The 12,312-nt window shown below is 41.3% G+C and overlaps 1 protein-coding gene across 1 annotated transcript in view; it reads right to left on the bottom strand.

Annotated features, from left to right (window-relative positions):
- Positions 1 to 12,312, bottom strand: part of trip4 (thyroid hormone receptor interactor 4) — a 69,941-nt gene that overhangs the window by 42,957 nt on the left and 14,672 nt on the right. The window contains exon 12 of the mRNA XM_076738438.1: positions 966 to 1,068. Coding sequence (XP_076594553.1) covers positions 966 to 1,068 — 103 coding nt within the window. The remainder of the gene's footprint in view (positions 1 to 965; positions 1,069 to 12,312) is intronic.

The following is a 12,312-nucleotide window of genomic DNA, read 5'->3' as shown; positions in this document are numbered from 1 at the left end:
CAGCGTATTTGATCAAGTTCGGTCTTTTATTCCAGACCATATTAATGCCAGTTAGAGTGAAATGTATGAACAATCTGAGACTGCTTAAAGGTGAGACTGAGAATAAAAGAGCAGGATTACATGGGTAGAATGATTTTTCACTCCAAAACAGAGCCAGAAGACTCAGTAATTAAAGACTTCTGAAATCAGTAATCAAATTCAACACATTTTTCAAGACCTGCTGACATCCTGTTTAACAAGCACTTAATTTCATCTGTCGCTGTTAAGGTCTGTGCTCAACCTCTAAAACATTCCAACTGTTCCTCATTTTCACAAAGCTGGAGACAAGGTCATCATATCCATTTTAGTTGAAAAAAAAAAAAAGAAGTAAAAATTAAAAAAAAAGAGGCACAGCTCCTGCTACATTTTACCCTGAGCCTCTCAAAAAGCCTCCTCCATTGATCTGGAAAGATCTGAAAGAGGCACAGCGGCATAAACAATCCTCTCAAGTCTTTAGAGGGTTTTGAAATATTAACAAAAGAGCTTGCAGGTACATCATTTTGCAGCAGCAGCTATGGCTGCAGAGGGAAAATGTGTTTGAGTCCCATTATAAATCACACAATACAGCAACAACATTGCACATCCAGGCCTGGCTTGTCCCCCAGGCAACCTGACAGCAAAATCCCGTCTTTACAGATGGCTCTCGGAGAGGATCTGTACATGTGTACGTGGGAGAATGTGTGTGTGTGTGTGTGTGTGTGTGTGTGTGTGTGTGTGTGTGTGTGTGCAATTTTGTTCTGTTAATGAAAATAAAGCAATCAGAACCTTTGCTTTAACGTCATCACTCTTACACATGTCCATTTATTTATGTATGCACGTGAGCATACGAGTGCAGAGGAGAAAGCTAATAAAAAAAAAAACCCTTAGTTGGCTCAGGCTAATTTCATCCACTCCACTTCCCCTTACATGAAAGAAGCAGGACTTACAGATCTTGTGCTTTCCTTTCATGGGGAATTTCACCAGCAGCTCCTGGGGGTTGGTGCAGATGAAGACGAATGGGGAAGCCGACTCCTCACAGGTATCAGGGAACTGCAGGCGTGGGGAAAAGGAGAACAGTTTAGCATCATCTTACACAGAAATAGCATGGGCACATTGTGCACGGAATATGTTAAAGCTCATGATATCACGGTGATGAATCATTCAGTGAGTATCTCTGTTTATACATCATGTAAGATGTCCTCCATGCCTGATGCAAATGCTGCATGCCTGACAGCAGCTGATATGAGTCTCTTTGGGTCATATGAACTAAAATTGCACAACTAATGATGCAGTTGCTAATGAGAGCCGTTGCACCACGTGTGAGCTCTAAAGATGAGACAAAATTTATTACAACCAGCGCCGAAATCCAAGGAATCCAAACACACAATATTGAAGCATCACAAATGATATTAATTATACATAAAATCAACAAAAGCATACTTCTAAATCTACAGAAACGCATCACATTTAGCCACATCCATGATACATTTATGCATATAAAGCATTCCTATGAAGGTGTTTTACAGCTCATAATTGACAGCAGCCTACAGCATACAGAGGCTGAGAGACAAAACCTCTCTCTCCCCGTGTTATTGATTAGTCTCTCAGGTGAGAGCAGGGAATTGACTGACACAGTGACAAAGGAGTCATCTTTCCCATCACTGGCAGCCAACGGCTCTCAGCTCATCCAATTTCCTCCGGCGCTATCAGATAGTGCCCATGATTGCATCTAGCCAGCCAGGAAGCAGCTCTTTTCATGACAGCATGCTTTTTCTTCCCCTCCTCTCTTATTCACAGTCTCCCTATCTCCCTCAAAGGAGCACTGAAGGTTGTGACAAATTTGGGGCTTTTAAGGGAAATCAACAGAGCCGGCAACCCATCTGTATGGTCCCTGACAAACTAGGGAGAGATGATAGAGATGTTTATTTCAGATTACAGTCCATGTCGGCTTGAGTGTGTAATACACCGGGGAGTGATAAAATATGTAAACACTCAAAGTCGTTAGACATTGGTGGGGACCCTTAAAGAGCCCCTTGATTCCTCCTTCCAAATATCGCAGTGATTCCAATTAAATTAGGTCTCCCTGTCAAGTATGCTGTCTCCAAGATAGAAAATTCCCCAGACAGCACTTGAACAAAACTATCTGTGATTTAGAAGGGGTTAAACAAGATTAAGGTGGTGAGTCCAGAAATGCAGTGTTATGGGATAAGGCTGGCAACGCTCTGTATTTTTCTTTTTCGCCAAATCCCATGAAAATATTAAAGGCGCCATGTGGAGATTTTCTTGTAAACAAATCTACCGTTTACATTCAGTGTTAAACCGGTGTGTGAAGTGTGAAAAAACTTGAATGTGCATGGATGGAAAATTAATAACAGAGCATCATTTGTGCCCTTTATCAAGCAAACATTCACAATTTCATGTTTCTCAAAATGTGAGGACTTCCTATATAAATGTAAAATTTATTAAATTTGTGTTTTGAACTGTTGAAAAATCTGAAGACATGAACTTTGAACTTGTGATGGCCATTGTTTATGAATTTCAGATTCTTCTTACCTAAATGGTTAATCAATTAATCTATAAAATAACAGAACACTCTGATCGAAAGTAATCAGCAATCAGGCCTATATAGCTTCTGTCACTCTTATTTTTTCCTAAAACTATTTAAAAAAAGTAATTGAGGCCACACTGTTGCACTGGGATGGTTCAGGTTGATTTTAGAGTACCTTGTCATCCTGTACCAAATTTCAACTCCTAAATCTCATCAGTGTCAGTGAGCCGATAAGCATGCAGCATGTTTGTGTCGATATTTCACATGAATAATGCCGGTGATTGGCCGTCTAACGTTAAATTACACGTCTCAGAGGCATGCTGGAAAGAAAAACTGCATCAGGCCCAGAGATGGAGCTCACTGTGGGGTTTTTTAGCAGTAGTTGCTTATCTGCACAGATAACTGAGTAACCTTTGTGCTGCTTGTTAGCTCGCCGGCGCAGCTAATCTGTCTCTGCTCGTCGGCGAGTCTGGTCACCACATCATTCACTGAGATGGAAGCCCTGGCACATCCCCTCCCTGCCACTGCAGATATGGATAACCTGGAGCCGAGGCGGAGAGCGTTGTAAGGTCTGCGAACAACATGGCGTTGCTTACAGATCGACAGGTGAAAGGAGGGAGATGTCCCGAGGCTGGCACGGGCACCAGCCTGCTGCCAGAAATGTTCAGTAGTACACCAAGTGTCTCTTAACCCCTGGGAATAATGTCCAACAACTGCACTATTTACTCCTGTTTAACTGTGTGCTAAAAACTAAGAGACCCTGCTGTTACGGTTCATTATTCGCCTCTTTTCAACAAAGAATCTACAGTATGAGTGACCTTGTTTTTATTGATTTAAGTCTTAAGTACGGACCGCTGGGCTTGTGGCTGAGCTCCTCAGATAGGGTCGGGAATTTGGAAAGTACTGAGAGAACAGACTCACACATTGTTTGTTTTGGTGCTGTCATGGGCTTTGTTGACAGAAAAATATAGAATAACCGCAGAAAATCAGGGTCTACCCCAGTTCACACAACTGAGGAACTAATGTCCCACTGTAGCAATTAACACCGATCAGATTAGAAAGAAGGAATACCTTCTTTTATCAGCGAGCCGGAGGGGACGTTCATTTCCACCTACAATGTAAAGATCAATCCTGTTAACTGTTAAGACGATGCAGTGCTTCTCAAACAGCTCACTACGGTGAGCAGCCTAATTGAGTCTTCATTTAAATGTCCATGTTAGACACTTAGAATGACACTTTAATCCAGAGTGTTTTAGCATAATGCACAGTAATTACTTTTTAATCACTATTAGACAGTGTTGTTCATTGATAGATTTACAGATAATCAGACATGATTCTATGGTTTACCAGTGATTTGACTGGAACTTCAGTTACACAGACCCGGATCTGGCAATGACCAGGGACTAACTGTATAAGAAGATCAATATCCTCTCAGATCAGGCAAGAGTAATAATAGTAATAATCAGATCAGCACATTCTCCTTATGTGGAATAAGAGAATATTCAGATGAGTTATGCAGCATATTAAGAATTAAACAAATGTCCCAACTTAACGTCTTGTCATTCGGGGCTTGTGCATGTTTGACTTGTCTGACATGCTGGAAAATTCACAATGAGTTAAACGGTGAAGCACGAACATAAATGTCACGTACATCTGCAGGACACAAATCATCACTTTAAAGCATGAGGAAGTCAGCAATGTAACATATTACGGTCTATTAAAGGCTTGTGGTAGTGCTATGCCTGCAGCTAAGGAAAAAAACACAAGGAGCACATCAAAAAAAGTAACTGAAAATGTATATGACATGAATATGATATGAATAATCACATAAGAAGTGCTGGGAAAAGAAAATGCATCAGAATAAAGAAGAGAGGCAGAAGCAGTGATTTGAGTGCGAATAAGGGATGTTTCAAAAGGAAGAAAGTAACATGAGGCGCTTCATGGAAAGACGACTTAAGCCTCATTCGAGATCATTACAAAAAAATCTCACGTTACACAAGATGGCTGTATTGTCTGAAGTACCCAAGGAAACAAAATGGTGGTGGTCTTGCTAAATCCACATGAAACGAGCGTAGCTGCAGCCACAGTTGGGGTGTGTTCATGTGAAACCCCGCCAGTTGCCTGCTCTTTCATCCTCCATTAGCTAATTAGCATTTAAAGCTGTTGAATGTGCTGCTGCTTTGCCTCACTACCTCCCCCACCTAATTGTTTCCATTCCATGTTAATCAAAAGGGCACAAAACATTGCGGTTGCGCGACAAGGAGGTTTGCGAAAGCCCTCCATATTCATCAGGAAGGATCTGTCAGAGTGGACCTGCTTACAAATGCAATTAAATATGAGCTTGTTGAGAAACACAGGTATTGAATTAAGATCTTATTAAGAGGAATTATGTGAAAACACTACAGGTGACAATGGCTGTCACACTGAATTCAGCGGAGTGAAAGGAATCGTTAGTGTGCCGGTTTCTTTGTATAAAAGGTCTGGGTTACAGCCCTAAGGCATTCTGGGTAGAGGTACCAATGTGTTTGACAAGGGGGAGATCTGAGGGTGTATATATACTTCTTGTGACAGGTGCATTAAAATGCTTCACTGTGAATTGAGTATCACTCGTCGGTTGCCTCGGGCCAATTTACTTAGGAGTTAGAAGTCAAGACAACAGCGAGACAAGGACTCCGCGGCTTCTACTTGCTCATAAACATCAGTGACAATTGGCTCATGTTCAGGACAGAAATGCATCTACTGCATGGCTGACTTCCAAAATGTCTTCAGAAAATAGATACAAATACACCTCAACCTTGCCAGCCGGCCAGCTCATAATAAATTGAGTCATCAGTCATGTGTTCTAGCAAAACCGCATTTTAACATTAGTCTTAGCTGCTGATCAGTTTGTGAGCACAATTCAGTCACCTCGTTAGTTCTCTTAAAGGAACAGTTCGACATTTTGAGGGAATGCACTGATGAATGATACCACTTATGTCTGTACAATAAATTTGAAGCTATCACCAGCAGTTAGTTAGCTTAGCTTAGCTTAGCTTAGCATGAAGACTGGAAACAAGGGGACACAGCTAGCTCTCGCGCTGCTCAACACACCTGTCAACACTGGCGTTAAACAATTAAGGAAATTTTCCAAACAAGGGCAAAATTCAATTCTTCTTCTTCTTTTCCTTCTTCTTCTTCTTCTTTTCCTTTTATTCTATTAGCAGGTGCTGTCTGAGTGAATGACTATATTCTATATACTGTCATCTGCTGTACCAGAATGTGAATGCTGTAAATACGTCAAACAGGCGGTTATACCTCCTCTTCTATACGGGAAAGGACAGCAGGGAAAGAAGGGTAAAATATGGGAAAATCCTGGAAATAATGGGAGCGTTGGCTGGTAATCCTCTGAAGCTCGTTATATCTTATTTGTTTGATCCTTGCAAAAACCAAGCTGTGAAAACAACACGTTGAGAGTCTCACTGCCTTTGGACTCATCTAGGCTAAATGGGTGCTAGCGCTATCTTAAAATTTATCCTACAGACATCAGAGAACCCAAAATGTGGAACTACTCCTTTAAAATGTTACAGCCACATTAAGTAAGTACCACACAGTAAGTACATTTTGTGTATAATTGTTTTTTCTGGCCGAAGAATGAAATTCGTGTATGTGCCCAAACAATTTAAACATCTTTTTATTCACAATGCTTTGATAGTACGTGCTGAAGCAGAATGAGTGGGAGTGAAGGAGACAACAAGCTGTAAATATGGATTCAAAACATTTTAACAAGAACCCGGCTGAACGAAAACCTACATACAAAATACTAAACAGGAAAATGAGGTGAAAAATTCATACAGCTTCTCAGCTTCTTCAGAGACTGCCAATTCAATAAACTGCCCACTATTTAATTTGCTGGGATCAAGCCAGAGGGGATTCAACAATAACCAACTGCAATAATATGAAATTCACAAGTTCATTGGAAAAAGTAAAAAGGGACGACGGGGCACAGGCTGCTGGAGGAGAGCCTTTGGCAATGAAAAAAAACAAAAAAAACAGTGGCTTAGAGGGCAGGGAGAGGGCACAGTGGCCATATTGCTCTTACCACACATGCTCATAATGAAGTAACGTGTACTGAGCTTTATACTCTTTCATCAGCTTTCCTTCCTCAACACATCATCTGCATTCCAACATTTGATGAAAACAACATCCATCTTAATAAAACCAACTAACACAGAGCCAGGATGTGACAGCAGGAACACAAACCTTTGAATCCAAGCTTGTCAAGTAACAGCTCAACAAGCCAACACTGTTCCCTCTCCTCTCTCTACAATGTCTCTCTCTCTGGCTCTTTTCAGCTGCTGTCGGCAATTAAGGGCAGCAGAGACAAGTAATCTCCTTCTGGGCGACAGGGCCAGACCAGAACAGGCATGTGGAGTGGTCTGTGCAGTGGGGGGGTGGGGGATGGGGGGTGGGGGGGACTGCGAGCCTGGCCCCAGCCTCAGTCCTAGCCAGGCCCTGCTTGGCTGCACTCAATCTCAGCCCAATAAAAAGCCCTTCATTGGCAGGGTGCAACTGAGCCAGACGGGCTGGGAGCATGTGGCTTTTAAAAATGAGGAGGGTGGAATAAAGGGGAGGGAGGCACAGAATGAAGGGAAAGAGGAGAGGGGGAGAACCACAGAGTGAAAATGAGGAATATGATTCGGTAAGAAAGACGGATAATAAGAGTATAAGGTGAGGGAGAAACACAGAGGCTGAGATTTTGATAGATTGGGAACTACACAAAACCAACCGTGTCTTCTCAGAGAGGACACTTCTGAAATACTGCTCAGCCAGTTCTGTCAAGGCTGGTTTCACCCTGGGAATGGAGAAACAGATGGGTTGTCTCGGAGCTATGGGCTACATGTGGGAGGTGAAAGGGTGTTGTTGGGAACTGTATGCAACAGCAATCGTTGGCCAATCGTTCTTTAATCCATCGTGTTCACCAAACAACACAAGCCTGTCTCTGGCATTCATTAACCCTCCAACAAACGCAGCTGCCCTCAGGAAACTGTACTCTAACTGCCTTTCAGCTTTTTGCACGCACTTTAGTGCATTATTTGTTTTTCCATCGCTGCACAACACGGGGCCAGGGCTCAGACACAGACAACGCACACATGCAAGCCCACATACTGTTCATGTATGGATCATGTATTAGAATTTAAAACACAGTCTATAAAATCAACTGGCAACTTCAAGATGATTATAAACCAGGAATTATGTCAATGAAACCCTGCTTACACTCAGCATTCATTGACATACAATGAATGCTGAGTGTAAGCAGGGTTTGGTCAGACCTCTGTGCTTCTTAAGCACTAACCTAATTGTATCTATTGTACAGCTCATTCAGAGGCTTCTAGTACCGAAAAATCGGCTAATTTGTACGTTTTTGGGTTGTAGCTTTTGACTGAAAATAGCCTATTTGTGTATATTTTATTGGGTATAATTGGTCAGCAAGTATAAACTTAACACCGTAAATTGTCAAATAGCAGACGTGTCCTTATTCACCTCAGCTGAGGAGAGAACCAGGTGTTTATTTTGGACAGGCACATTATGACAGGCTGGCTTTTATTTCTAATTCCCTGTTTTATGTATGTGTTTGATTGTATTTTAGTCTGAATCCTCCCTGTTTTCTGATTTACTCTCATCTGCTGTTAATGCAAACTCATTCCTCCATCTGTTTCACATTAAAAGCCTTCCAGCGGTTCAGAAGAAATAATCTTTTCACGTCACATTTACTGTGAAACATCTGCAGGAAGTGTTGAGTTTCATTAAGAGCAGCTTAGCATCATGAAAGGCGGCAAAGTAGAGATGATCAGAACGAATCAAAGACTGAGTGAGAACAGCATTTCTGTTAAAAAGGGAGACAGAGCAACAACAGTGAGTACATATCACTTGACTGGGCAGAGTTTACCATGCCAATAATTTTGTGTTTTACATATTTTATCCTTTTAGTTATCAGCTTTTCATGAATTCAGTGTAACTTCATTAAAACACCTCTTTGTAGGACTAAAAAGCCCCTTTTAGGTTGAGATGCTTCCAACCTAAGACTTGATTAACTGGTACAATATTTAGTAACAGCCCCGTGCTCATCGTTATTTTTCCATGTTTTAAATATACCCTCAAGCCAAAAACGGCCAAAGCAACTGACGGCTGCATCAACAGACATTTAAAGAACAGCTCAGGTGGATAGGAATAATTTGTTAACTGGTTTATTCATGATAACAAAGAGACTCGACTGCGAGGTATCAACGGTTCATGTAAACAGCTTAACGCAAGCAGGATCTCCACTGGAGAATGGCAAACAGCCAAATTACACCCTGCATGTAAATGTAGCCCCTGGCCTCTTCAGAAGCATTATTCAGTCTTTCAGACTTCAGCTGAACACTAATTTGTTTCTCAGCCACATGTACAGCAGGACTTTCCTCCAAAACAAGGTCGAAACATCGTGTATGAATCTGCCTTTACTTTTGTGTTAATCTCTTATCGAATTATTTTTCAAGTGTCATCTTTTTATATTAACAGATATCTTATAACCTTTGTGCAATCACCCATAGACATGCAAGAAAGCCATTTTAAGTCCAAACCAAGTGATTAATATTTCATATTAACAATAATAGTAACTGAAATATGAAATATTAATCACCTGTTTTGGATTTAAAATGATATGATAGTAACTGTCTGCCCATGGCTAAAATGCCTGAATTATAGAGCAAACTGAACCGAACACAACAAATCAATGATTCAATCCTGACAAGGGCCAAAAGGATTAATCAATGAAAAGACTGTTAGAAAATTCACCTGTAACTATTCTGATAGTCGGTTAATCTAATTTCCAAGCAAAAATGACAAACATATTCCACATTGCCAAACATTCAGAAGTTTCAGCTTCTCAGTTCTGAAGATTTGCTGCTTTACTTTGTCTGAAGTGATAGTAAACCAGATATCTGTGGTTTTTAGGTTATTAATTTAATTGAAAAATGACGGGGAGGATAGTCTACTATGAAGATATAAGAGGAGTTACACACGCCCTGACCTTTTATATTATTATTATTAGAAATAAGTATTCACGTACATACAAGCCTTTGAACTGGAAGCACAAGGTGTAAACATATGTACCCTCAGCTGGTATGGACACACTTTGGATCATACTGGTGTCATGTGATTTTAACCCAAAGCATTACTGGCCTTTTCCATCTAAACTGGCAGCTACTGCAGCTCACTTTGTCCCTTTCATTGGAGCTCAGACACACTGAGTCGCACGGCGATGATTAAAAATTTAACATACTCTTTCACCTGCAGAATCAACTGGTGTCAAGTTGGAGAGTGAACATTAATTATCTAGGAGTGTCTAACATTGGCTCCTGAATCTTTACATTATTAATATCCTCAACACAACGAGAGACATGTCTCATTATTAGAAGCTCAGCGGCGGGGCCACGATTTTCCAATTACTGCCACCGTGCCAGTCTGCTCAACGGCAACTTTCCTTTTGCCTTAAAAATGCTCCATTTCAAAAAGGTCATCTGAGACATTTTGCACTGCTAAAAAGTAAAAACTCCAAGTTACGACATATGTAAATTTAAAAAATAACAGTAAAAACCGTTGTCTTTTTTAATCAAACTATCGCTGCGATGTGTGAGTTACAGTGAAGCACCAAGTGAGGAATCACGGCAGGATTTACTGATATTAACTGTGATGCCTTGAAGTATTTGTACTCTGGTGTAGTTCAAGATCAGCTCTGCATGTCAGCATGTGAGGCTTCATTATTGTCTTGATGTAAATGACTTCAAGCTGTCAGCAGCCCACCACTGCGCTGTTAAAATTCCCTGGAAGACTGAGGTATAAAAATCATTTTCTACTCCCCTGCCTCATAAACATAACAATTCAGCGATGCAAAAACAAAGTTGGTAAAGAGCAAGCCACACGTTAGCTTTTTAGCTAGCTCGAGTGCTGACAGGTGGAGTGAAGTCATGTGTTTTTGCAGGAGATTCACACAGACTTCCTCACTTAGCCCAGTTCCACTTTCCCAGCCATATTTATGACTTCACCTCCTGCAGTGGCCCTCGGGCAAGAAGAAAACAAGACTGCCTCACAACAGTCAAAGCTTTTTAGACTCAACAAGCTAACTGCTGGAACTTTCCAAGGAAAAGGCTTCTCTCGTACTCACAGTCAAGCTTCTGTTTGACGAGCGCAGGACTCTCACGAAAAAGAAAAAATACACCGATGTCTAAAGTGGGGCGGAAAACAGCGAATGGCGCCGAGGTCGTGAGGAAAAATGTAAAGCGACGTGTTTTATAATAAGCGGTTCAGAGGCTACAAATCGCAAACATGAAAAAATAAGTACATTATTATCATATTTGAGCTGAAGTATCAGACAACTGCACTGCATTTACAAAAAGAGCACACACGCAAATCCTTCCTCGTAGTATTTTCCTTTACAATACACACACACACACACACACACACACACACATACACACACACACACACACACACACACACACACACACACACACACAGCGAGAACCCCTGGAGACAATTACCATGTCTGCTTTCAAACCTTGACTTCAAAGAAAAATTCCAGGGAATCTAAGGCATTAAAACTTCTTATTTTCCACCACAATCTCCTTTTATCGGTGCCACAAATCCAGCTCTCCCGAACGCAGGTGCTGTCAGCAAAAAGGCTCGTATTTTAAGTAAGGTAACAAACCACTTCACAGTGGGCATTTGATTTCATAATGTGGAAATTGAGAAGGACCGGGGAGTTTATGAACATGTCTGTCTCTTAAGGTGAATATTTGCTTTGATATTCCGACTCTGGGGTACAGCCCTCCCATCTGTGTTCACTCAGCCTCTGTGGGAAATAACTGTCTCTTCCCTCCTTCTCTCGAGGCTGGCAATGAGCACAGTTTGAGCAAGGAGCACAGAAGGAAGGCAGTCCCTTGATTCTTATCAAAGGCAAGTTTTAGGTTTCTCTAAGCCCATGGGTTAGTACGACAGCTTACAATAGATAAGGTGATCCTACTGCTCCAAGGGAGAGCACACTGAACTGCTAAACAGAAGGTGTTGAATGAGAGCTCTTTACAAGTCCTTTTCAATTTATACTCTTACAGCTTGTCGAAGGGAGCTAAAATATGTTTTGGCTCAGGCATAACTTTACATGGATACTTCCATTTTCCTTACACTAATACAGCCCTGAGTCATCTGAGGCTCTGAACAGTGAAAGCCTTCTTGAAATAAAATAAGAAAATGGACAGTTTGCGGAGTCCGACCGCTTCTTGGTAACAGCTTTGTGTTTTCGCACAGGACATACAGCACGCAGTTTACAGTGACGCGGTGGCATCGAACGCTTGAAACTCTGAGGAATTATTGAAACAAATAGCCCTTGATTTCAGACAGAAGCATCTGAAATGACAGAGGCTGAAGCACAGCTAGCTGATTAAGCTAAGGTGAGTTGCTTGGCTGGCTGACTTTCTAATGTTTCCAGCTGACTCAAGGACCTTGCAAAAGGATGAATGGTGACGGCTACTTAAATGGTCTGTGAAGAAGACATGGAAATGAAGAAACATTGTTCTTGTATGGCTGTGTAGCTCTAGTATTAAATGTATGGTGAGGATTATTGTACAATCAGATATGTTTTCACCCAAATCAAATAAAGAGCACGACAGAGCTGCTAACATTACCCCAAACTCTGCAACTCTAGCACTGAGAGCTTCTACACAGTGGATGCA

This window comes from Chaetodon auriga, chromosome 1, assembly GCF_051107435.1.
Source record: "Chaetodon auriga isolate fChaAug3 chromosome 1, fChaAug3.hap1, whole genome shotgun sequence".
Lineage (NCBI taxonomy): Eukaryota > Metazoa > Chordata > Actinopteri > Chaetodontiformes > Chaetodontidae > Chaetodon > Chaetodon auriga.
This window is presented reverse-complemented; position numbering and strand designations above follow the sequence as displayed.